The 27,204-nt window shown below is 51.9% G+C and overlaps 1 protein-coding gene across 1 annotated transcript in view; it reads left to right on the top strand.

Moving 5' to 3' along the window:
• Positions 1-27,204, top strand: part of dnah2 (dynein, axonemal, heavy chain 2) — a 242,216-nt gene that overhangs the window by 149,075 nt on the left and 65,937 nt on the right. The window contains 9 exon segments of the mRNA XM_070863165.1: positions 598-786; positions 7,942-8,027; positions 8,960-9,090; positions 12,063-12,209; positions 15,644-15,811; positions 18,330-18,490; positions 20,328-20,467; positions 24,442-24,574; positions 25,845-25,984. Coding sequence (XP_070719266.1) covers positions 598-786; positions 7,942-8,027; positions 8,960-9,090; positions 12,063-12,209; positions 15,644-15,811; positions 18,330-18,490; positions 20,328-20,467; positions 24,442-24,574; positions 25,845-25,984 — 1,295 coding nt within the window.

Below are 27,204 nucleotides of genomic sequence, written 5' to 3' on the forward strand. Positions count from 1 at the left end.
GGATTTCCTTTGTTTTAAAGCCATGTTGGGTGTCCCTAATATGTCCCTCTCTATAGAATCGTAGAAATTACAGCACGGAAGGAGGCCATTTCAGCCCATCGCGTCCGCGCCGGCCGACCAAGAGCCACCCAGCCAAATTCCACTTTCCAGCTCTCGGTCCCGAGCCCTGTAGGTTACGGCGCTTCAGGTGCACATCCAAATGTGGTGAGGGTTTCTGCCTCTACCACCCTTTCAGGCAGTGAGTTCCAGACCCCCACCACCCTCTGGGTGAAGACATTTCCCCCCATGTCCCCTCTAAACCTTCCCCCAATTACTTTAAATCTATGCCCCCTGGTTGTTGACCCCTCTGCCAAAGGAAACAGATCCTTCCTATCCACTCTATCCAGGCCCCTCATCATTTTATACACCTCAATCAGGTCTCCCCTCAGCCTCTGTTCCAAAGAAAACTACCTAAATAATCATATATTGCATCCTCGATGTCTCCCTATTTAACATGTGTGTTTACAGATGAACCTCCATCCTGATGTTCCTGTTAACTTGCACTGTTTCTTGACATTCTTGGGTAGATTGACATCTGAACGTTTTCTCTCTGTGCAGACATCCCAGATCAAGCGTATCTTCAGTACGCTGATAAACCAGAAGCTGCAGGACTTCGAGGAGCAGATGAAACCAATCGGCAACCTCATCACTGAAGCCACCATCGAGCTTTACAATGCAGTTATTCAGAGATTTCTCCCGACACCAACTAAGATTCACTACCTCTTCAACCTCCGGGATATCTCCAAGGTACCTGTAAAGTCCTGTCCCCTCAGTACAGATTCACACGAGGCATGTAGTGAAGTCAAGGTCACTCTGGACCTGCACCTTTATTTCACAGCTCTGGAATGCTGCACTTGCCTGAGACCTGTCCTTATATACCTGTCATATCTTATTACAGTCATGTATAGCATGTTAGGATACAGTTATATATAATAATGTAAGATACATGACAGTACCCTCGCTCATGCTCCCCCTCTCATTCTCCACGTCCTATTCTTTGTCTTCTCTCATATTCTCTGTCCCGTTTTCTACTTTTCTCTTGTTCTCTCTTTCCCATTGTGTCTCTCTTCTATTCTGTCTCCCCCTCTTTCTCCTGTTTCTCCACTATTATCTCTTTACTGTTTATAAGAAATAGGAGCAGGAGTAGGCCATACACCCCTCGAGCCGGTTTGTTTCTTTGGGCTGGACTTTGGACACCATTCTGCGCTGTTCTTTTGGCGTGTGCAGCTTTATTTCGGAGCAGACAATAATCTGCAAGTTTGGCCAAAGTTTCTGCGATGTTCTAAAGTAGGCACGTCCAATTTTTGTAGTTCCCGATTTTTTTTTTCCGTCGCTGGGGGCGGAACCTGCCACGTGCACCACTTCTGGCCATTTAAGCGAGTTTGGCCGAGTACGATTTTTTTCTAAAACAGCGCACTTGTGAAAAACCTTCCCTGCACTTAAGGAAATCGGCGCAGAGCAGAGCAGAGAAAATCGGTGGAGAGAAGACGCCATTGTTCAGCGGAGCTGAAGACAGGGCGGGTAGGTGGGGGGGGGGGTCATTTCGGCCAGGGATAGGTACGGGTCGGCCTGCTGCCATTCTGAGCCGAAAGGACCAAAAGGCCCAGGATAGGTGTGGGCCGGTGCGGGGCCCTTTCGGCCTGGGTTGGCAGCGGCTTCAGTTTCCAGCACAGCCTCGGCCCTTTTTCAGTTTCCAACCTCAGCCCTTCTGAGCATCCCTCGTTACCCTAGCAACAGGGTGCAGGACATTCTGAAAAGGGCGGGTGAACAGCCAGTTGTCGTGGTGCATATAGGTGCCAACCATATCGGTAAAAAACGGGATGAGGTCTTACGAGACGAATTTAGGGAGCTAGGAGTTAAATTAAAAAGTAGGAACTCAAAAGTAGTAATCTCAGCATTGCTACCAGTGCCACGTGCTAGTCAGAGTAGGAATCGCAGGGTAGCTCAGATGAATACGTGGCTTGAGGAGTGGTGCAGAAGGGAGGGATTCAAATTTCTGGGGCATTGGAACCGGTTCTGGAGGAGGTGGAACCAGTACAAACCGGACGGTCTGCATCTGGGCAGGACCGGAACCAATGTCCTAGGGGGCATGTTTGCTCGTGCTGTTGGGGAGGAGTTAAACTAATATGGCAGGGGGATGGGAGCCTATGCAGGAAGACAGAGGGAAATAGAAGGGGGGCAAAAGCAAAAGATAGAAAGGAGAATAGTAAAAGTGGAGGGCAGAGAAACCCAAGGCAAGCAAAAAGCAAAAAGGGCCACATTACAGCAAAATTCTTAAGGGGCAAAGTGTGTTAAAAAGACAAACCTGAAGGCTCTGTGCCTCAATGCGAGGAGTATTCGGAATAAGATGGATGAATATTCATAAAGGAGTTAGATGTAATCCTTACTACTAGGGGGATCAAGGAGTATGGCAAGAAAGCAGAAATGGGGTACTGAAGTTGTATGTTCAGCCATGAACTCATTGAATGGCGGTGCAGGCTCGAAGGGCCGAATGGCCTACTCCTGCACCTATTTTCTGTGTTTCTAATTAACTTCGCAGATAGCAGTTAACGGATACGATGTGATTGGCATCACGGAGACATGGCTCCAGGGTGACCAAGGCTGGGAACTCAACATCCAGGGGTATTCAACATTTAGGAAGGATAGACAGAAAGGAAAAGGAGGCGGAGAGGTGTTGCTGGTTAAAGATGAAATCAATGCAATAGTAAGGAGGGACATTAGCCTGGATGATGTGAAATCGGTATGGGTGGAGCTGCGGAATTCCAAAGGGCAGAAAATGCTAGTGGGAGTTGTGTACATACCACCAAATTGTCGTAGTGAGGTTGGGGACAGCATCAAACAAGAAATAAGGGATGCATGCAATAAAGGTACAGCAGTTGTCATGGGCGACTTTAATCTACATATAGGTTGGGCTAACCTAACTGGTAGCAATGCGGTGGAGGAGGATTTCCTGGAGTGTATTAGGGATGATTTTCAAGACCAATATGTCAAGGAACCAACCAGGGAGCTGGCCATCCTAGACTGGGTGATGTGTAATGAGAAGGGACTAATTAGCAATCTTGTTGTGCGAGGCCCTTTGGGGAAGAGTGACCATAATATGGTAGAATTCTTTATTAAGATGGAGAGTGACAAAGTTAATTCGGAAACTAGGGTCCTGAACCTAAGGAAAGGTAACTTCGATGGTATGAGGTGTGAATTAGCTAGAATAGACTGGCAGAGGATACTTAAAGGGTTGACGGTGGATAGGCAATGGCAAACATTTAAAGATCACATGGATGAACTTCAGCAATTGTACATCCCTGTCTGGAGTAAAAATAAAACTGGAAGATGGCTCAACCGTGGCTAACAAGGGAAATTAAGGATAGTGTTAAAACTAAGGAAGAGGCATATAAATTGGCTAGAAAAGCAGCAAACCTGAGGACTGGGTGAAACTTAGAATTCAACAGAGGAGGACTAAGGGTTTAATTAAGAAGGAGAAAATAGAGTACGAGAGGAAGCTTGCAGGGAACATAAAAACTGACTGCAAAAGCTGCTATAATTATGCGAAGAGAAAAAGATTAGTAAAGACAAACGTAGGTCCCTTGCAGTCGGATTCAGGTGAATTTATAATGGGAAACAAAGAAATGGCAGACCAATTGAACCAATACTTCAGTTCTGTCTTCACAAAGGAAGACATAAATAACCTTCCGAATGTACTAGGGGACAGTGGGTCTAGTGAGAATGAGGAACTGAAAGATATCCTTATTAGGCGGGAAATTGATGGGATTGAAGGCCGATAAATCCCCGGGGCCTGATAGTCTGCATCCCAGAGTACTTAAGGAAGTGGCCCTAGAAATAGTGGATGCATTGGTGATCATTTTCCAACAATCTATCGACTCTGGAACAGTTCCTATGGACTGGAGGGTAACTAATGTAACACCACTTTTTTAAAAAAGGAGGGAGAGAGAAAGCGGGTAATTATAGACCGGTTAGCCTGACGTCAGTAGTGGGGAAAATGTTGGAATCAATCATTAAGGATGAAATAGCAGCCCATTTGGAAAGCAGTGACAGGATCGGACCGAGTCAGCATGGATTTATGAAAGGGAATCATGCTTGGCGAATCTTCTGGAATTTTTTGAGGATGTAACTAGTAGAGTGGACAAGGGAGAACCAGTGGATGTGGTGTATTTGGACTTTCAAAAGGCTTTTGACAAGGTCCCGCACAAGAGATTGGTGTGCAAAATCAAAGCACATGATATTGGGGGTAATGTATTGACGTGGATAGAGAACTGTTTGGCAGACAGGAAGCAGAGAGTCGGGATAAACGGGTCCTTTTCAGAATGGCAGGCAGTGACTAGTGGAGTGCCACAGGGCTCAGTGCTGGGACCCCAGCTCTTTATAATATACATTAATGATTTAGATGAAGGAATTGAGTGTAATATCTCCAAGTTTGCAGATGACACTAAACTGGGTGGCGGTGAGAGCTGTGAGGAGGATGCTAAGAGGCTGCAGGGTGACTTGGACAGGTTAGGTGAGTGGGCAAATATATGGCAGATGCAGTATAATGTGGATAAATGTGAGGTTATCCATTTTGGGGGCAAAAACACGAAGGCAGAATATTATCTGAATGGCGGCAGACTAGAAAAAGGGGAGGGGCAACGAGACCTGGGTGTCATGGTACATCAGTCATTGAAAGTTGGCATGCAGGTACAGCAGGCGGTAAAGAAGGCAAATGGTATATTGGCCTTCATAGCTAGGGGATTCGAGTATAGGAGCAGGGAGGTCTTGCTGCAGTTGTACAGGGCCTTGGTGAGGCCCTCACCTGGAATATTGTGTACAGTTTTGGTCTCCTAATCTGAGGAAGGACATTCTTGCTATTGAGGGAGTGCAGCGAAGGTTCACCAGACTGATTCCCGGGATGGCAGGACTGTCATATGAGGAGAGACTGGATCAATTGGGCCTTTATACACTGGAGTTTAGAAGGATGAGAGGGGATCTCATAGAAACATATAAGATTCTGACGGGACTGGACAGGCTAGATGCGGGAAGAATGTTCTCGATGTTGGGGAAGTCCAGAACCAGGGGACATAGTCTTAGGATAAGGGGTAAGCCATTTAGGACTGAGATGAGGAGAAACCTCTTCACTCAGAGTTGTTAACCTGTGGAATTCCCTGCTGCAGAGAGTTGTTGAGGCCAGTTCACTGGATATATTCAAGAGGGAGTTAGATGTGGCCCTTACGGCTAAGGGGATCAAGGGGTATGGAGAGAAAGCAGGAAAGGGATACTGAAGGAATGATCAGCCATGATCTTATTGAATGGCGGTGCAGGCTCGAAGGGCCGAATGGCCTACTCCTGCACCTATTTTCTATGTAACATCAGTTTTTGGCGTAGCCCTTAAGCTCCACCCACAAAGCTTAAGGCCAGTCTGCGCCACTCCAAATTCAAAGTTAATTCCGGCGAAACTTGGATTTTTTTTTTACGCATTTGGGCCACTAAAAAATCGTATGTACCTCTTCAACTGCGCCAAAAATCACCCATGTGGAAAATTGAGCCCAATTATCTCTTACCTCTCTCCGATTCCTTCTTTCTTAACTGTTCTCCATCTCTCATGTTTTCCTCTCTAGCATTATCCCTCTTCCATTATCTCTCCTATTCCCTCTCTCTCGTTCCCCCGTTCTCTACTACCCATTTCTCCGATCCCTTACTTCCCAATTCACTTATCGCTCGTATTTTGATGCTTTTCTCTTGTCCCCCATCGATCCTATTCCCCTTCTCATAGAAGTCACAGAATCTTATAATTCAGCAGGAGGCCTTTAGACTCATTGTACTGTGTGAGCAAGTGATCCAATCAGTCCCACTCCCCCTGCTCTCTCCCCACAGCCCTGTGAATGTTTTCCCATCAAGTATTTATCCGATTCCCGGTTTGAAAGTTACTATTGAATCTGCTCCCACCGCCCTTTCAGGCAGCGTGTTCCCGATCACAACAACTCGCTGCGTAACAACATTCTCCCCATCTCCCCCTCTGGTTCTATCGCCGATTATCGTCAATCTGTGTCCCTCTGGTTACCGACCCTCCTGCCCCGGGAACAGTCTCTCCTGATTTACTCCATCAAAACCCCTCGTGATTCCGAACACCTCGATCAAATCTCCCCTTAACCTTCTCTGCTCCGAGGAGAACAACCCCAGCTTCTCCAGTCTCTCCACCTCACTGTCGTCCCTCATCCCTGGGACCATTCTGGTCAATCTCCTCCGCACCTTCGCCAAGGCCGTAACATCCTTCCTAAAGTGCGGTGCCCAGAATTGGACACAATACTCCAGCAGGGATCGATACAGGTTTTCTTGGGAGAGTGAGGAAAGTGTCTGTGAGCCAAGTGGGCCCAGCAGTTACGCTCTCCATGAACAAATACAATTAATGAATCAATACAATCAGCTACAAACAGTAACAAAAGATGGACATTACCAGCATACATGTACAGGTTCTATGCCTGGAACCCGGTGCCAGCTCTGCCCCTGTTCCCAACGTCAGCGGCGACCGCGAGAGACAGCGGTTGCAGCAGCGCGCACACACACCAGCAAAGCAAGGGCAGAGGAGGGGGATTTTTTACGGTGAGTGAGAGAAAGAATGTGCGAGTGTGAGAGAGAGAGCGAGTGTGTGTGTGTGTGAGAGAGAGAGATTGTGCATGTGTGTGAGAGAGAGAGATTGTGCGTGTGTGTGAGAGAGAATGTTCAAGAGTGAGAGAAAGAATGTGCAAGAGTGAGAGAAAGAATGTGCAAGAGTGAGAGAAAGAATGTGCGAGTGTGAGAGAGAGAATTTGCGTGTGTGTGAGAAAGAGTGAGAGAGAGATTGTGCGTGTGTGTGAGAAAGAGTGAGAGAGAGATTGTGCGTGTGTGTGAGAAAGAGTGAGAGAGAGATTGTGCGTGTGTGTGAGAAAGAGTGTGTGAGAGAGAGAATGTGCAAGTGTGAGGGTGTGTGAGAGAGAGAGAGAGAGAGAGATTGTGCGAGTGTGAGAGAGAGAGTGAGAGAGATTGTGCGAGTGTGAGAGAATGTGCGAGTGTGAGAGAGAGAGATTGTGAGAGAATGTGCGAGTGTGAGAGAGAGAGTGAGAGAGAATGTGTGAGAGAAAGAGTGAGAGAGATTGTGCGAGTGTGAGAGAGAGAGTGAGAGAGATTGTGCGAGTGTGAGAGAGAGAGATTGTGTGAGAGAATGTGCAAGTGTGAGAGAGTGTGTGTGAGAGAGAGTGTGTGTGTGAGAGAGAGAGAGAATGTGCGAGTGTGAGAGAGAGAGTGAGAGAGATTGTGCGAGTGTGAGAGAGATTGTGCGAGTGTGAGAGAGAGAGAGAGAGATTGTGCGAGTGTGAGAGAGAGAGTGAGAGAGATTGTGCGAGTGTGAGAGAGAGAGATTGTGCGAGTGTGAGAGAGAGAGAGAGATTGTGCGAGTGTGAGAGAGAGAGAGAGATTGTGCGAGTGTGAGAGAGATAGAGAGAGAGATTGTGTGAGAGAATGTGCAAGTGTGAGAGAGTGTGTGTGAGAGAGAGAGAGTGTGTGTGTGAGAGAGAGAGAGTGTGTGTGTGAGAGAGAGAGAGAGTATGTGAGAGAGAGAATGAGCAAATACAAATGAGCACAGTGTTTGGAAGGAGACTTTTGCAAATTATTTGGGGCTGTCTTTTCACTTGTTAGCAACAGAATTTTAAATTGCATTACAACGGTTTTCCGTTGGATCCGTGTAGGGATAATCGAGAGTTGCCTGTATTTTCTGAGCTCCTGCAAAGAAAAACACTCCCCTGACCGAGACACTTCAGCTGCTGCTAAAGGGGGAGAATAAAATTGGCTGAAAAGAATGTGTTTGAGTTTGTGCCCAACCAGCCCTGAGGTGCACCCAGCCCCAGCTCTGGTATTCACACTGAATGTTGCTGCTGCCCACAGATCTTCCAAGGGATGCTACGAGTGCACAAGGATTACCATGACACGAGAACAAGCATCGCCCGCCTCTGGGTCCACGAGTGCTTCAGGTATCTCCATTTCTTGGTATCCTTTTCCACATTTTTCTCCCGATTCTTCATTGGGGTACAGTTCCATTGGCACTGTGACCTTCCCCCTCCCACCCCAGGCCCCCACGTACCCCCGTTACCCGAGTGCCTGTTCTTCAGGTGAAAATCTTGACTCTGAGCGTTTTTCCGGATACTGGGTCAGGAAAGGGGCATCATGCACGCCCTGTCCTTACTGGGTCACGATCAGGAGTGAGAACCCGAACATTTCACCCCCCCCCCCCCCCCCCTCGGCCATGTGTCAGCTGCGACTCAGTGGGTAGCACCGTCGCCTCAGAGTCACAAGGTCGTGGGTTCGAGTCCTGCTTTAGCAGAAAGATCTAGCCTGACACTCCCAACGCAGTGCTGAGGGAGCGCCGCACTGTCGGAGGGGCAGTACTGAGGGAGCGCCGCATGTCGGAGGGGGAGTACTGAGGGAGCGCCGCATGTCGGAGGCGGAGTACTGAGGGAGTGCCGCACTGTTGGAGGGGGAGTACTGAGGGAGTGCCGCACTGTCGGAGGGGGAGTACTGAGGGAGTGCCGCACTGTCGGAGGGGGAGTACTGAGGGAGTGCCGCACTGTTGGAGGGGGAGTACTGAGGGAGTGCCGCACTGTCGGAGGGGGAGTACTGAGGAAGTGCCGCACTGTCGGAGGGGGAGTACTGAGGGAGCGCCGCACTGTCGGAGGGGGAGTACTGAGGGAGCGCCGCACTGTCGGAGGGGGAGTACTGAGGGAGTGCCGCACTGTCGGAGGGGGAGCACTGAGGGAGCCAGTAACCTGACCAATATTCATCCCTCAGTCAACATCTGGGTTGAAAATTCGGTGTGTCTCCCACCAATGTTTGAGGTGCCCTCGTGGTCGCGTGCCTTTTGCTGGCATCAGAGGCCGCTTTAACCTCTGCTGTCTCCTCGTGGCAGGGTGTTTTCCGATCGGTTCGTGGATCGTAAGGACATGGAAGCATTTGTGACGCTGCTGAATGAGAAGTTGGGATATTTCTTGGACATGACCTTCCACAGCCTCTGTCCAAACAAGCAACCGCCTATCTTCGGTAAGGGGAGAAGCACAGCATTTAAAATAAAAACAAGCTACACAAATAAAGAGTGCCTTCTCCGTCTCAGGCATTCTGGGGAGCTTCCTGCTCATGATTTTAGATAACGTGCAAATAGGCCATGCCATCGCTTGTGTGATGGACAGGTGTGAGTGATGTACAGCTGTGATGTACAGGTGTGATGAGTGATGTACAGGTGTGATGTACAGGTATGATGTGTGATGTACAGGTGTGATGAGTGATGTACAGGTGTGATGTACAGGTGTGATGAGTGATGTACAGGTGTGTTGTGTGATGTACAGGTGTAATGTACAAGTGTGATGTACAGGTGTGATGTGTGAAGTACAGACGTGATGTACAGGTATGATGTGTGATGTACAGGTGAGATGTGTGATGTACAGGTGTGATGTGCAGGTGTGACATACAGGTGAGTTGTGTGATGTACAGGTGTGACGTACAGGTGTGTTGTGTGATGTACAGGTGTGATGTATAGGTGTGATGTACAGGTGAGATGTGTGATGTACAGGTGTGGTGTACAGGTATGATGTGTGATGTGCAGGTGTGACGTACAGATGTGATGTGTGATGTACAGGTATGGTGTGTGATGTGCAGGTGTGATGTATAGATGTGTACAGGTGCTTTGGTATATCCATGTGTCACCTATTCTGTGTCTTCTAAGGTCAGTGCTCAGGTAATCCCAATGGAGACACAGTGTAAATAGGTATATCCTGAAGTACTCAGGAAGAGGCCAGGTCAGCAAGCTCCTTTGTGAGCCGTCGCTGGTTTGTGTTGCATCATATGACTGAGTGTGATCACAGAATCACAGAAATTTACAGCACGGAAAGAGGCCATTCGGCCCATCGTGTCCACGTCGACCGACCAAGAGCTATCCAGCCTAATCCCAGCTTCCAGCTCTGGGTCCGTAGCCCTGCAGGTTACGGCACTTCAGGTGCACATCCAAGTACTTTTTAAATGTGGGGAGGGTTTCTGCCTCAACCACCTTTTCAGGCAGTGAGTTCCAGACCCCCACCACCCTCTGGGTGAAGACATTTCCCCTCAAATCCCCTCTAAACCTCCCCCCAATTACTTTAAATCTATGTCCCCTGGTTATTGACCCCTCAGCTAAAAGAAACAGGTCCTTCCTATCCACTCTATCCAGGCCCCTCATAATTTTATACACCTCAATCAGGTCTCCCCTCAGCCTCCTCTGTTCCAAAGAAAACAACCCCAGACTATCCAATCTTTCCTCATCGCTAAAATTCTCCAGTCCAGGCAACATCCTGGTAAATCTCCTCTGTACCCTCTCCAGTGCAATCACATCTTTCCTGTGATGTGATGTGACCAGAACTGCACGCAGTACTCCAGCTCTAGTGCAATCACATCTTTAAGGTGGGTCACTTGGCGCTGTGAGGGGTGCGTGCTCGACACAAGGCTAATATTGGATCGATATCAGGACACCGATTCAAAGAAAGAAATATCTGAAGCGATGGTTTAGATGCCACAGTCATTGGCCGATACGTCTCAGCGCTAACTGGCCTATTAAGCCCCCAATACGACGGGCAACATTTCTGGACAGAAGTGCACCGTCTGCCATGTGGGGCTAGGAACAAAAATAGCCGTCCGTTTTGCCCAGGCCATCAGCGGGCGATAGGCCCTCTGCATATGCAAATAACGGGCCTAAGGCCTGTTTGAGGCCCTCGCTGCATCATTGGTTTGTCTGAGGCTACGCAACACTGGACCTTGGCATCATCCGCAACATTTCTTACATTTACTTACCTTCAGGGGCTGGAGCGCTCCCTCCAACCCCACATTTAACAAAAGCTCACTGTAATGTATTTGCTTCATGGGTTCTTTGCTTAAGAATTCATCACTTCACATTGCTATTAAGAACTAGTTGGTTTATTAGCGAAAGGGTTTAACAATCACACTACGCATTACCCGTTCATCCACCAGGCTCACAACCACCTGCCCCATCGTGGATCCTCCGAACCCAACTGGCTGGGGTTTTATTGAGTCTTGTGAACATCACGTGACTGGCTAAGCCGCTCACAACTCAGCTCTACAACTATTTTGGTGTAAAACCATAAATCAAGTGCCCCCTTATTAACGGGGGGCACTAAAACCAACAATTGAACCAATTAACGTTTTACCAGAAACTTCAATCAAATTAAAATTTGGTTGCCGGGGGTGATAATGCACTCCAGTCCCTCCGGCGCCCACCTCTCGCGAGCGTACCGATGGACACCGCGTGCTCCATCTCCAGGGACACCCTGGCCCGGATGTAACCGCGGAAGAGAGGCAGGCAGTCGGGCTGAACGACCCCCTCGACCGCCCGCTGCCTGGACCGGCTGGTGGCCCCCTTGGCCAGGCCCAGGAGCAGTCCTATGAGGAGGCTCTCCGACCTGCCCGCTCCCCTCCGCACAGGGTGCCCAAAGATCAGGAGCGTGGGACTGAAGTCTAACCAGAATTTGAGGAGCAGCCCCTTCAACTATTGGAACAGGGGCTGCAACCTTACACAACGTACATACACGTGGAACACGGACTCCTCCAGACCGCAGACAATGCAGGCGGCCTGGGAGCCCGTGAACCGACTTAAAAACCTATTGCACGGACTGCTCCGTGCACCACCCTCCAGGCCAAGTCCCCAATAAATAGAGGGAGGACTCCCGCGTAGAGTGCGCTCCATCAGGGACCCCCACCTCCTCCGGACGGCAAGATGGTGCGCCATGGCGCGTCCGGTCGGCAGACGAGGATGGCAAAGTGGAGAGTGTGCAGGAGCAGCCCGAACAGGAATCCCCTCCACACAGATCAACAGCTTTACAAACCTGTGAGCATCCTCACCACTTCCTGTCCCGACCCCCCACCCTCCCACCAGCCCCCTTTCCCGCCCCCAGCCCCCTCTCCATGGGCAGCTCTCCGACAAGTGGGCTGTGATATAACAGGGCTGCCTCTCTCGCTCTCTCTTTTGTCAGGCGACTTCATGCGGGGAGACGTATACGAAGACCTCACAAATTTCAAGGTGCTGAAGACGTACATGGAGAACCAGCTGGCTGAGTATAACTCCACCCCCGGGGTGGTGCCAATGGACCTCGTCCTCTTCAAAGACGCCATCGAGCACGGTAAGCGGTGTCAAACTCCGGCACCTCGCGTTGCTTCACATACCGTGCCTCTCGCTGACATGGCACTGGCAGGAGCTCCACGTTCATCAGCAAAATGTCCCAAGGACCAGGGAGAGGCCTGAACCCCGACTGTCTCCCAACAATTAGCCCCACGTGCCTTCTCCCCACAGGGGGAGATTTTATTGCCGCTAGTGAGCAGAGAAAACCTTCCCTCCCCTTATCCCAGCAACACCTGCAGTTGCCTCCAGAGCCGACGTGTACTGTCTGTTAGAGGAACTAGTTCCACAGCTCTACTGCCCTACGCAGGAAGAGCTTCCTTATTTACTGACAACTTGTTGTGATGCGAGGAGTCTGTTCATAGAATCAGAGAAATTTACAGCACGGAAGGAGGCCATTTTGACCCATCGTGTCCGCGCCGGCCGACAAAGCTACTCAGCCTAATCCCACTTTCCACCACCCTCTGGGTGAAGAAATTTCCTCTCAAATCCCCTCTAAATCTCCCCCCCAATTACTTTAAATCTATGGCCCCTGCTTGTTGACCCCTCTGCCAAGGGAAACCGGTTCTTCCTATCCACTCTATCCAGGCCCCTCATAATTTTATACACCTCTACCCTCAGCCTCCTCTATTCTAAAGAAAGCAACCCCAGCCTAGCCAATTTTTCCTCATTGCTAAGATTCTCCCGTCCTGGCATTGTTGTAACACTGCAATTCAATACGGCACGCTTTAAAACGGGGTGTTTGTGCAAGAGGTGGCCTGGCTGGGGCCGGTGTATGGGGAAGAACCCTACTTTGTATACTCGGGTTGCTTTATTGCATCTGATTTCAAAGCCTCTGTCACTCGCCTTTCGCGTCTGGCACCTGCATTCAAACGCAGCCCCAACAGTTGGATTGGCTCCAGCCGTCCGCTCCAGTTCCTGGCTAAAAGCAAAATGCTACGGCTGCCGGAATCTGAAATAAAAACAGAAAATACTGGAAATACTCAGCACGCATCTGTGGGGAGAGAAATAGAGTTAATGTATCAGGTCGACGGCCTTTTGTCAGAACCGGCGACTGTTCCTAATGAACGGATTCTTAAGGTGCACCGAAAGGGGGGAGGGGGAGGAAAGAAGAAAAGGGAAGGTCGGTGGTAGGGGGAAGGCAGGAGAGATTCGAGAGCCAAAAGGGATGATGGTGCGACTTGTGCTGGTGATGGCAGGTTAGAAAAAGAGTTATGAAAGGGAAATCATGCTTGACAAATCTTCTAGAGTTTTTTGAGGATGTAACTAGTAGAGCGGACAAGGGAGAACCAGTGGATGTGGTGTATTTGGACTTTCAAAAGGCTTTTGACAAGGTCCCACATAAGAGATTAATGTGCAAAGTTAAAGCACATGGTATTGGGGGTAATGTATTGACGTGGATAGAGAACTGGTTGGCAGACAGGAAGCAGAGAGTAGGAATAAATGGGTCCTTTTCAGAATGGCAGGCAGTGACTAGTGGCGTGCCACAGGGTTCAGTGCTAGGACCCCAGATATTTACAATATACATTAATGATTTAGACGAAGGAATTGAATGTAATATCTCCAAGTTTGTAGATGACACTCAGCTGGGTGCCAGTGTGAGCTCTGAGGAGGATGCTAAGAGGCTGCAGGGGGACTTGGACAGGTTAGGTGAGTGGACAAATGCATGGCAGATGCAGAATAATGTGGATAAATGTGAGGTTATCCACTTTGGTGGCAAAAACAGGAAGGCAGATTATTATCTGAATGGTGACAGATTAGTAAAAGGGGAGGTGCAACGAGACCTGGGTGTCATGGTACATCAGTCATTGAAAGTTGGCATGCAGGTACAGCAGGCGGTGAAGAAGGCAAATGTCATGCTGGCCTTCATAGCGAGGGGATTTGAGTATAGGAGCAGGGAGGTGTTACTGCAGTTGTACAGGGCCTTGGTGAGACCACAGCTTGAGTATTGTGTGTAGTTTTGGTCTCCTAATCTGAGGAAGGGCGTGCTTGCTATTGAGGGAGTGCAGCAAAGGTTCACCAGACTGATTCCCGGGATGGCAGGACTGACATTTGCGGAAAGACTGGATTGGCTAGGCTTATACTCACTAGAATTTAGAAGAATGAGAGGGGATCTCATAGAAACATATAAAATTCTGATGGGATTGGACAGGTTAGATGCAGGAAGAATATTCCCGATGTTGGGGAAGTCCAGAACCAGGGGTCACAGTCTAAGGATAAGGGGTAAGCCATTTAAGACCGAGATGAGAAACTTCTTCACTCAGAGAATTGTGAACCTGTGGAATTCTCTACCACAGAAAGTTGTTGAGGCCAATTCGTTGTACATATTCAAAAGGGAGTTAGATGTGGCCCTTACGGCTAAAGGGATCAAGGGGTATGGAGAGAAAGCAGGAATGGGGTACTGAAGTTGCATGATCAGTCATGATCATGTTGAATGGTGGTGCAGACTCGAAGGGCCGAATGGCCGACTCCTGCACCTATTTTCTATGTTTCTACGAGTCTAGATAGGGTATGAATGGCAGAATAATTACCAGCTGCCATGGGAGACAGAGAGAGAAAGTACATACGATCGAGGGGAAGGGAGGTTAAAAAATGGAGGAACGGGAGCAGAATATGGGCAGAGGTTCTGGCCTGAAATTGTTGAACTCGATGTCCAGAAGGCTTAAAGTGCCTAAATGAAAGATGAGGTGCTGTTCCTCGAGCTTGCGTTGAGCTTCATTGGAACAGTGTAGGAGGCCGAGGACAGAGGGGTCAGAGTGGAACTGGGGCGGAGAATTCAAGTTCCTGACCACGTTAGCCGTGGGTCAGGAGGTCAGAGGTTGAGGTCAGAGGTTGAGCTCAGTGCCCTGAAGGAGGGGCTGGAACATATCTGTTGCACGTGTCCGCCAGTCTGCTTGGACTTGTCCCCTTCACTCTTCCTTCCATAGGAAGGATATACTTGCCATTGAGGGAGTGCAACGAAGGCTCACCAGACTGATTCCTGGGATGGGAGGATTGTCCTATGAGGAGAGATTGAGCAGACTGGGCCGATATTCTCTAGCGTTTAGAAGAATGAGAGGTGACCTCATTGAAACATACACAATTCTTACAGGGATTGATGGGGTAGATGCAGGGAGGATGTTTCCCCCGGGCTGGGGAGTCTAGAACCAGGGGTCACAGTCTCAGGATAAGTGGTTGGCCATTTAGGACGGAGATGAGGAGGAATTTCTTCACTCAGAGGGTGGTGAATCTTTGGAATTCTCTGCCCCAGAGGGCTGTGGAGGCTCAGTCGTTGAGTATATTCAAGGCTGAGATCGATAGATTTTGAATATTAAGGGAATCGAGGGATAGTGGAGTTGAGGTCGAAGATCAGCCATGATCTTATTGGATGGCGGAGCAGGCTCGAGGGGCCGAATGGCCGACTCCTGCTCCTAATTCTCATGTTCTTGTGTTCCTCAGTGACACGGATCGTCCGTGTAATCAGCCAGCCGCGTGGGAACATGCTGCTGGTGGGGATCGGGGGCAGTGGACGACAGAGCATGTCTCAGCTATCGGCCTTCATCTCCCTCTACAACACCTACAGAATTGAAGTCACCAAGGTCTACCGCAAGCTGGAGTTTAGAGATGGTGAGTCTGCCTCGCACTGCTGTTTTACAGAAAAAAGTTTCTCCAGCGCCGTTCACCCCCTAAGGACATCCCAAAGCACTTCACAGCCAATGAGGCACTTTCGCAGTGTAGCCACTGTTGTAATGTGGGAAACGCGGCAGCCAAGTTGCGCACAGCAAGCTCCCACACACAGCAACGTGATAATGATCAGATCATCTGTTTTAGTGACGTGGGTTGAGGGATAAATATTGGCCTCAGGATATCGGGGAGAATGCCCCTGCTCTTCTTCGAAATAGTGACTGTAGGTTTTAAGTAGAGTTTTAAAGAAGAAGAGAGAGGCGGAGAGGTTTAGAGAGGGAAATCCAGAGCTTGGGGCCCAGGCAGCTGAAGGCACGGCCACCGATGGTGGGGTGAAAGAAGGAGGGGTTTGACAAGGAGCCACAGTTGGAGTAATGCAGAGATCTCGGGACGGTGTAGGGGCTGGAGGGGTTACAGGCATAGGGAGGTGTGTAGGGGCTGGAGCAGGTTACAGAGGTAGGGAGAGGGAGGGGTGTAGGGGCTGGAGGGGGTTACAGAGGTAGGGAGAGGGAGGGGTGTAGGGGCTGGAGGAGGTTACAGAGATAGGGAGGGGTGTAGGGGCTGGCGGAAGTTACAGAGATAGGGAGGGGTGTAGGGGCTGGAGGGGGTTACAGTGATAGGGAGGAGTGTAGGGGCTCGAGGGGGGTTACAGAGATAGGGCTGGCGTGGGTTACAGAGCTAGGGAGGGGTGTCGGGGCTGGCGGGGGTTACAGAGATAGGGAGGGGTGTAGGGGCTGGCGGGGGTTACAGAGATAGGGAGGGGTGTAGGGGCTAGAGGGGGGTTACAGAGATAGGGATGGATGTAGGGACTGGCGTGGGTTACAGAGCTAGGGAGGGGTGCAGGGGCTGGAGGAGGTTACAGAGATAGGGAGGGGTGTAGGGGCTGGCGGGAGTTACAGAGCTAGGGAGGGGTGCAGGGGCTGGAGGAGGTTACAGAGATAGGGATGGATGTAGGGACTGGCGTGGGTTACAGAGCTAGGGAGGGGTGCAGGGGCTGGAGGAGGTTACAGAGATAGGGAGGGGTGTAGGGGCTGGTGGGAGTTACAGAGCTAGGGAGGGGTGTCGGGGCTGGCGGGGGTTACAGAGCTAGGGAGGGAGTGAGGGCCAGGAAGGGATTTGCAAACAGTGTGATTCAGCCTGAGTTAGTGGCTCGGGAGTGGGATAGAGTTGGTGGCTAGGAAATGGAGTTTGTGATGGAGAACAAAGACAATGGCTGTGATCTAGTCAATGCTTAATTGGAGGAAATTTCAGCTCATCCAGGACTGGATGCTGGAGAAGCAATCTGAGAGCACGGAGGAGGGGGGCGGGGGGGGATCAAGAGAAGTAGCAGTGAGGTAGAGCTAAATTACGTCAATGTACGTGTGGAATCTGACGCTCTGTTTTCGGATGATGTTGTTGAGAGGCAATATCGGGATGAGAAATAGAAGTGGCTGTAATGTATTTTGCTTCATGGTGCCTTTGTTTAAGAATCCATAGCGACACATTGCTATTGAGAACTAGTTGGTTTATCAGCAAAGGTTTAACAATCACACTGCACATTACGAGTTCATCCACCAGGCTCACAACCACCTGCCCCATCGTGGATCCCCCGAACCCAACTGGCCGGGGTTTTATTTAGTCTGGTGAACATCACCAACTCAACAGCTCTCCCAACCTGTGAGCACACTCACAGGGGCATACGTTGCACTGGCCACAGATAGATCCTTGGAGGGGCTTCAGAAGTAACGGTCTGGGGGCAGGTAGAGAAGCCACTGCTGGAGGTTCTCTGACTGGAGATTCTTGCTATTGAGGGAGTGCAGCAAAGGTTCACCAGACTGATTCCCGGGATGGCAGGACTGACATATGAAGAAAGACTGGATCGACTAGGCTTCTATTCACTGGAATTTAGAAGAATGAGAGGGGATCTCATAGAAACATATAAACTTCTGATGGGACTGGACAGGTTAGATGCAGGAAGAATGTTCCCGATGTTGGGGAAGTCCAGAACCAGGGGACACAGTCTGAGGATAAGGCGTAAGCCATTTAGGACCGAGATGAGGAGAAACTTCTTCACTCAGAGAGTTGTGAACCTGTGGAATTCTCTACCACAGAAAGTTGTTGGGGCCAGTTCATTGGATATATTCAAAAGGGAGTTAGATGTGGCCCTTACGGCTGAAGGGATCAAGGGCTATGGAGAGAAAGCAGGAGTGGGGTACTGAAGTTGCATGATCAGCCATGATCACATTGAATGGTGGTGCAGGCTCGAAGGGCCGAATGGCCTACTCCTGCACCTATTGTCTATGTTTCTGTGTAACTGGATGGGTCAGAGTGGTGCCCTCCACTGTCTTGGCTCAGGCACAGAAGAATGCTCACTTGGGCAAGGCACTGCACAGCATGGTTTGAGGAGAGGAGGTGGGAACTGGGGAGGGAATTTAAAGAAAAAAAACATTTCTATTGACTGTACTCAACTGTACATTTGTAGACCTCAAGAAAATCTACCGGGAGGCAGGAGTTCAAAATAACCCGACAATGTTCCTGTTCACGGACACCCAGTTAGTGGAAGAATCCTTCTTGGAAGATATTAATAACATCCTGAGTTCCGGAGAGGTTCCAAACCTGTTCAAGGCGGATGAGTTTGAAGAGGTGAGTTAGCTGGTACTAGGGCGGGGGGGCGGGGGGTGGGGGGGGAGAGAAATTTGGTTGTAAAGCTCTCCTGGCGAGGATCGGAACAGCGGCACTCGAGGGGTTTTCAGCCGGCATTGGCACCGCTCGGCAGATTCCGTGTGCCGGGACCAGCGGTGCTGAGGAGAATCGCCGAGCCGGTGTGCAACGCCTCCCGGTATCGGCGCGGAGGTAACATTCGGCCCCTCTCCCCCCAGTGACCCCGCCGGAGAAAGCTGGCGGCAGAGCTGTCCCGGGGAGCGACGGGAAGGGAATGTGACCCCAGGAGGGAAGTGTCAGTGATATTTTTATGTGATGTAACTTTATTTGGGGTCAGTAATGTATCGGGAAAGTTTTTTTGTTCCGATTCTTCCCCCCCCCCCCCCCCCAGGGAGGCCTTTCTCGGGCCACTCCGAGGCCTGCTCTTTAGCTCGGGATATTCAGTTACTCAGTGCCCTGAGAGAAGTGTGGAACACCTCCCGTAGCGCCCTGCCCCACTCTCGGGGCGCAAACACTGAATTTTGAAACTTCCGTTTCCCGCCGCTAAATTTAGCGACCGTCTGCCATTACCGCCCTAAACGCCCTCCAGCCGAATTTCCAGCCCCAGGTATTTTAAACCCGGCTTCACACTGTGTTCCTGCCCTGCGCGCAGTCGGGTTCAGACCTGACTGCAGCTATACTGCCACTTTCGATGCTGCCCAGAATAACTTTGCACGGGTGGAAAATTGTCACTATGACGGAAAGCCTATAATCTAAAGCCTTGCTTGTGGGAATCCAGTGCGGCGTTCCCTCAGTACTGCCCCTCCGACAGTGCGGCGCTCCCTCAGTACTGCCCCTCCGACAGTGCGGCGCTCCCTCAGTACTGCCCCTCCGACAGTGCGGCGCTCCCTCAGTACTGCCCCTCCGACAGTGCGGCGCTCCCTCAGTACTGCCCCTCCGACAGTGCGGCGCTCCCTCAGTACTGCCCCTCCGACAGTGCGGCGCTCCCTCAGTACTGCCCCTCCGACAGTGCGGCGCTCCCTCAGTACTGCCCCTCCGACAGTGCGGCGCTCCCTCAGTACTGCCCCTCCGGCAGTGCGGCGCTTCCTCAGTACTGCCCCTCCGACAGTGCGGCGCTCCCTCAGTACTGCCCCTCCGACAATGCAGTAAAGCGCTCCCTCAGTACTACCCCTCCGACAGTGCAGTGCAGCGCTCCCTCAGTACTGCCCCATCGACAGCGCAGTACGGCGCTCCCTCAGTACTACCCCTCCGACAGTGCAGTGCAGCGCTCCCTCAGTACTGCCCCATCGACAGCGCAGTACGGCGCTCCCTCAGTACTGCCCCTCCGACAGCGCAGTGCAGCGCTCCCTCAGTACTGCCCCATCGACAGTGCAGTACGGCGCTCCCTCAGTACTGCCCCTCCGACAGTACTGCACTGGAGAGTCGGCCTGGAATCGAAGCTACAGAGCATGCCAGCTGACAATTTCTGCCTGCGTTATGCTACCAGGTCACGAGCAGAGTGCAAATCCGAATGCCGATAATTTGAACAAACTGTGGGAAGCCAGCGTTCTATTCAGAATCTTTTAGCAATCTCAGATAGTGTGAGAGAGAGAAGGAACAGCAAGAGGGGTGAAGGCCAGCATCGTCTCTGACATTACTGACGGTGGAATACAAGGCCCTCGAATTGCACCTGCCAACTGAAAATTGCTGGTTTGGTGCAGCTTTGTGCTAGTCTGAGTCTGCAAGGCTACCATGGTCTTGCTTCAGCTCACAGCCTGCTCTGAGCCACTGAAGCAAAGCAGGAGGTGGCACGGTTATTAATCACTTTCTCCATTCCCAGATTAAGACCACTTTACTGGATGCAGCAAAGAACGAGTCCATCGCTGAAACAAATGAAAGTATCTTCAACTTTCTGATGGAAAGAGTGCGTAATAATCTCCACGTGGTGATGTGCATGAGTCCCATTGGCGACCCGTTCAGGTAAGAGACCGCGATGGGGAATGTGCTCGCAGTGAGATCTGTCTGTATGAGTCCAAAGAAAGCAAGACTTGCATTTCTATATCATCATCACAGGCGCTCCTTCGAAGCGAGGATGACTTGCTTCCAGGCCGAAAAGGGATGAGTTAACAGGTGTTTCATTGAAGGACCTAATATTCCGGATCCCGAACTACATCCTGAAGGGTGGAAGATGCCTGTGGGTGGATTTTTTTAACGTGGGGCGACCGTTGCACACCAGCCACCACACGGGCTTGACCGAGCGAGGTCTTGGTCCAGTGGCAAGGGTTACCCAAGACTTAACTGGAGACCAGCTCTGCTGCACGGGCCCTAGTGCGCACACATATCGCATAGTGTGGGCTGGGCCCGTGCTGCCCCTGGACCCTCGCCTCTTCTGGGCCCCAGATTCACGCCCCTCCTGGGCCCCCGGTCACTTCCCTCTACAATCTCTCACCGCTCCTTCGCCCCCTCCTGCTGTGCCTGCCCGCACTGCAGTCAGCGGCCTGGCTTCACAGCCGTCGCCCTCCTGCAGCAGCACACACTGCTCCCTGCAGTGGTATACCGCCCCACGCTGCTCCCTGCAGTGGTATACCGCCCCACGCTGCTCCCTGCAGTGGTATACCGCCCCACGCTGCTCCCTGCAGTGGTATACCGCCCCACGCTGCTCCCTGCAGTGGTATACCGCCCCACGCTGCTCCCTGCAGTGGTATACCGCCCCACGCTGCTCCCTGCAGTGGTATACCGCCCCACGCTGCTCCCTGCAGTGGTATACCGCCCCACGCTGCTCCCTGCAGTGGTATACCGCCCCACGCTGCTCCCTGCAGTGGTACACCGCCGCACGCTGCTCCCTGCAGTGGTACGCTGCTCCCTGCAGTGGTACACCGCCCCACGCTGCTCCCTGCAGTGGTACACCGCCCCACGCTGCTCCCTGCAGTGGTACACCGCCCCACGCTGCTCGCTACAGTGGTATACCGCCCCACACTGCTCCCTGCAGTGGTATACCGCCCCACGCTGCTCCCTGCAGTGGTACACCGTCGCACGCTGATGGTCTTGCAGGCCGGGACCGCGGCGATCACGACCACCGTAACATCCCAAAGCGCATCACAGCCAATGAAGTACTGGCAGCGGGCAATGTAACCGCGAGCCGGAGTGAATGACTGGTGGAGGGAGGTTTATGTCAATGAGTTCCCACCATCGGTGGCCGTGCCTTCTGTTGCCTGGGCCCCAAGCTCTGGAACTCCCTCCCTAAACCTCTCCACCTCTCTCTCTCCTCCTTCAAGATGCTCCCTAAAACCGACCAGCTTTTGGTCACCTGCGCGAATTTCTACTTGTGCGGCTCGGTGTCAAATTGTTTTATCTCATAACACTCCTGTGAAGCACCTTGGGACGTTTCACTACATTAAAGGTGCTATATAAATACAAGTTGGTGTTGTTGTTGTTGTTGAGAAGATCTTCATCACCAACCTATTCGGCTGATCGTGGCGGAGGTGCGGCGAATGTTTGGTGCGGTGAGGGATCGTGGCGGAGGTGCGGCGAATGTTTGGTGCGGTGAGGGATCGTGGCGGAGGTGCGGCGAATGTTTGGTGCGGTGAGGGATCGTGGCGGAGGTGCGGCGAATTAGGGTACAGGACCCAGACGAGCCGAGGGCCCAGGGGGCAGCACTTACCACTGGACCAAGGCCTAGCTCTGTCAAGCCCGTGTGGTGGCTGGTGTGCAACGGCCACCCCACGTTAAAAAAATCCACGCACAGGCATCTTCCACCCCCTCAATTGGAGTTCAGGACTGGAACATCGGGTCCTTCATCGAAACATCTGTGAACTCGTGTGGAAGCAAGTCATCCTCGTTCGAGGGACCGCCTATGATGATACGGCTGAGTTTGTCAAATTTGGGTAGTAATTGACTTGGCTTCCCCTCTCGGCAGCCTCCGGTTCTGTACCAGGCGGTAACAGTCATCTCCAGCACTTACACTTGTTGTTCCCCAAACCGTTGCAACGTATCCGAGAATGGCCCCGCTTGCACTGGATCGAGCTAACTTCAGCACCGGGATTCTGTGTCATCACTTCGGCCTGTAAACCTGGCTGTGCCTGACGGGGCCTGGGTCCACGGTGTGTTGCTCCACATGGGCTGGAGCGGGAGGCCCGGCTGCTGGCACAGGTCCCGAGTCAATCACCCAATGCCGGAGCAGGCGGGCACGTGCCAGGGTCAGAAGGGTCTGCGCAGTGAGGGCCAAGTGGGTCCTGGGGGCCCTTCAGTGTCTTTACAGTTCCTGTGATGTTCTTCATTCTTTGGCTCCTTCTGCCCAAAAATTGGCAGAAACCAGGAGACCAGGCAGGCAAATCAGAACACGGTGTCAACTCCCCGCAGCCCGTCAATTAGCCCTTCACCCGAAAGGAGGTCTTGTTGAGTTTGGGCGATGGTGTAAAATGGGCAACGTCGATTCACCCACCTGTCATAGATCTCTCCCGATTTCCACTTCCTTGGAAGTCGATGGGACGGATTTTCAGCTCCTCCCCGCTCCGTTTTTCGCCCCGGAGCAGCGGCAATGGCAGCGATGAGGTGTTCAGGCCAGGCGGTCAGCCTCCAGCGCCCCGCAGGGATCCTCGGGTCCAGTTTGGCGGCGGGAGAGCCCGGAAGAGCTGCACTAGTGTGCGACACCATTGGTCTCGAAGCCGGAGCCAGTTTTGTCTCTTGCCCGACCCGCAGTGCGCCCCGCAGTGATCACCTGGGAAATCGGGGCGATTCCGACAGCGGAGAGATAAGTAACGGACTCCTAAGGTAAGTGCGATCGTTTGTTTATTTAATTGTTTTAATGATTTGTACTGTGGTGGCGTGGGCGATGTTTTGGGAATGTTTCTGTGGGTTTTTTAAAAAGTTTATTCCCCCCGCCCCAGGCGTCTCTGGGAGCGTTCCCAGACCGGCTCATTAGCTCGGGAGTTTCCCATCCTAGCGCCCCGAGAGAGGTGTACAACGTCTCCCTTAGCGCTGCGCCCCCTGACTCAGGGCCCAGCTGCCCAGTGTTACTGACTGAGGCGCAAACTGTTTCCGGGCGCTAACTTTACCGCCCCGAAACCATCAAAACCGAAAATCCAATGAATTGTTATCGCCCGTGTTATACACTTGTCAGCCAAAGTCAAAACTGCCTCTAAAGCATGATCAGCACATGGATTGTGTAACATACGCACCTGGGAGCATGTTCACAGGTTTGTGGTGGAGATGGAGCACGCGGTGTCCACCGATACGCTCGCGGCCTTCCGCGAGAGGGAGGGACTGGAGTGCATTATCACACCCAGCAACCAGATTTTAATTTGATTTTAATGTCTAAAGTTTAATTTGTTTTAAGTTGTCGGTTTTAGTCCCCCACCCTTTTAGCAAGGGGGCATTTGTATAATTTGTGTTTCAGTGCTCTCAAAAAAAAAAAATAGGGGGCACTTGAAAAGGTTTTGGAATGTGCCCCCCCACCCTTTAATCAGGGGGCACTTGATTATTGATGTCTACAAAAATAGTTGTAGAGCTGTTGAGTTGGGAGTAGCTGAGCCAGTCACGTGATGTTCACAAGGCTCAATAAAACCCCGGCCGGTTGGGTTCGGGGGATCCACGATGAGGTATGCAGTTGTGAGCACGATAGATGAACCAGTAATGTGTCGTGTGATTGTTAAACCTTTGCTAATAAACCAACTAGTTCTCAATAGCGACGTGTTGCTATGAATTCTTAAGCAAAGAGCCCATGAAGCAAATACATTACAGATTGGACTTCGCTTGTAGCAGTGGAAGTGAAATCCCCTTGAGGCATTTCAGGAACAGGTGGAGGCTCCGGGAAGCGGGTCATTGGGTCCATCTCGGTGCTTGAGCTGTATGAGGCCGAATGGCCTTCCTCAATTATAAACATTGCAACACGGAAGTTTTACTCAGCATAGTAAGTTGCCAAAGGACATTTTGTTTTCTCTTCAACTGTTTTAAAGGAATCGTGTTCGCCAGTACCCAGCACTGGTGAACTGTACCACCATCGACTGGTTCTCAGAATGGCCCATGGACGCCCTGCTTGAAGTGGCCGAGCGGTACCTGATGAACGTGGACCTCGGAGGACCAGAGGAGGTAAGGAACCAATCAGATACATACCTCAGAGGACCAGGGGAGGTAAGGAACCAATCGGATACATACCTCAGAGGACCAGGGGAGGTAAGGAACCAATCAGATACATACCTCAGAGGACCAGGGGAGGTAAGGAACCAATCAGATACATACCTCAGAGGACCAGAGGAGGTAAGGAACCAATCAGATACATACCTCAGAGGACCAGAGGAGGTAAGGAACCAATCAGATACATACCTCAGAGGACCAGGGGAGGTAAGGAACCAATCAGATACATACCTCAGAGGACCAGGGGAGGTAAGGAACCAATCGGATACCTCAGAGGACCAGGGGAGGTAAGGAACCAATCTGATACATACCTCAGAGGACCAGAGGAGGTAAGGAACCAATCAGATACATACCTCAGAGGACCAGGGGAGGTAAGGGACTAATCAGATACATACCTCAGAGGACCAGGGGAGGTAAGGAACCAATCAGATACATACCTCAGAGGACTAGGGGAGGTAAGGAACCAATCAGATACCTCAGAGGACCAGAGGAGGTAAGGGACCATTCAGATACCTCAGAGGACCAGGGGAGGGTAAGGAACCAATCAGATATCTCAGATGACCAGGGGAGGGTAAGGAACCAATCAGATGACCAGGGGAGGTAAGGAACCAATCAGAAACCTCAGAGGACCAGGGGAGGTAAGGGATCAATCATATCCGAATGAGCAGTGACCATGGGTTGAAGGTGAGAGATAGGGCACTAGGACCGCTCCGTGTGGTGCTGGGCCGTACTGGTGTCAGGTTGGGTCCCGAGCCTGAGCCGGGGGGCAGCAGCAGAGCTCGACAGGTCGGCCTGACCTTGCTCCAACATCCCCACAGGTGCACCTGACAGCTACAATCCACTGCACGGCAATCGGGAGTGGGAGGGAGGGAGGTGAGCTGGGGGAGAATGAGTGAGTGGGCGATGGAGAGGCAAGTCTCGATTGGGACACAGTGGGATCGCAGGAGCAGGAAGGGTGCACAGCAGAATGGTCAATCGAAACGCAAAAGCCAAATACTGCGGATGCTCGAATCTGAAATAAAACCAGAGAATGCTGGAAACACTCAGCGGGCCAGGCAGCATCTGTGGCGAGAGAGACAGAGTTAACGTTTCAGGTCGCTGACGGGGCACAGACCCCGAAACGTTAGCTCTGTCTCTCTCCACAGATGCTGCCTGACCCGCTGAGATCCCCAGAATGTGTCATCGCCTTAGTTCTCGTCGCCAACAGTTCTTTCCGTTGTTCTAGCTACGCAGCAACTTGGCGCACATCTTTGTGACCATGCACCGCTCGGTGAGAACGTACTCTAATAAAATGATGTTGGAACTGCATCGGCATAACTACGTCACCCCAACCAACTACCTGGAACTGGTGTCCGGCTACAAAAAGTGAGTGTCGACGGGGGAGAGTGGCGGGGGCTGAGCTCCAACTGCATATAGGACACGACTGTAATCGAGTATCCAACTACAGGATGAGCACAGGATACCACGTAGCCTGCTCCATGATCACTAGCTAATAACCCCTGCGTGCACGTGCGTGTGGGTGTGTGTGTGAGTACACACTCCTCTGTGTGTCTGGGTCGTGTGTGTGTCTGAATGTGCGCGCACGTGTGTGTCTGGACGCACGTGTGTCTGTGTCTGGGTATGTATGTATGTGTGTGTGACTGGATGTGTGTACCAATCCTGTGTGTCTGGGTCGTGTGTGTGATTGTGAGCTCGTGTATGTGTCTGGGTATGGGTGTGTGTGCGCACGTACGTGTGTGTGTCTGTGCGCGCGCGCGTGTGTGTACACATGTTCGCCTGTGTGTCTGGGTCGTGCGTGTCTGATTGTGTGTACAAATGCTCGCTTGTGTGTCTGGGTCATGTGTGTCTGTGCATGGACCCGTGTGTCTGAAGACAGGAGTGGGCTCACTGACAGTGTGGCGCTCCCTCAATACTGCTCCTCCGACAGTGCGGCACTCCCTCAGTACCGCCCCTCCGACAATGCAATGCACCCTCAGTACTGCCCCTCCAACAGTGTGGCGCTCCCTCAGCACTGCCCCTCCGACAGTGCGGCGCTCCCTCAGTACTGCCCCTCCAACAGTGCGGCGCTCCCTCAGCACTGCCCCTCCGACAGTGCGGCGCTCCCTCAATACTGCCCCTCCAACAGTGCGGCGCTCCCTCAGCACTGCCCCTCCAACAGTGCGGCGCTCCCTCAGCACTGCCCCTCCGACAGTGCGGCGCTCCCTCAGTTCTGCTCCTCCGACAGTGCGGCGCTCCCTCAATACTGCTCCTCCAACAGTGCGGCGCTCCCTCAGCACTGCCCCTCCGACAGTGCGGCACTCCCTCAGTACTACCCCTCCGACAGTGCGGCCCTCCCTCAGTACTGTCCCCCCCTCAGTACTGCCCCTGTGACAGTATGGCGCTCCCTCAGTACTGCCCCTCCAACAATGCGGTGCTCCCTCAGTACCGCCCCTCCGACAGTGCGGTGCCTTCTCAGTACTGCCCCTCCGACAGTGTGGCGCTCCCTCAGTACTGCCCCTCCGACAGTGCGGTGCTCCCTCAGTACCGCCCCTCTGACAGTGTGGCGCTCCCTCAGTACCGCCCCACCGACAGTGCGGTGCTCCCTC

This window comes from Pristiophorus japonicus, chromosome 20 (assembly GCF_044704955.1).
Source record: "Pristiophorus japonicus isolate sPriJap1 chromosome 20, sPriJap1.hap1, whole genome shotgun sequence".
Classification (NCBI taxonomy): Eukaryota; Metazoa; Chordata; class Chondrichthyes; family Pristiophoridae; genus Pristiophorus; species Pristiophorus japonicus.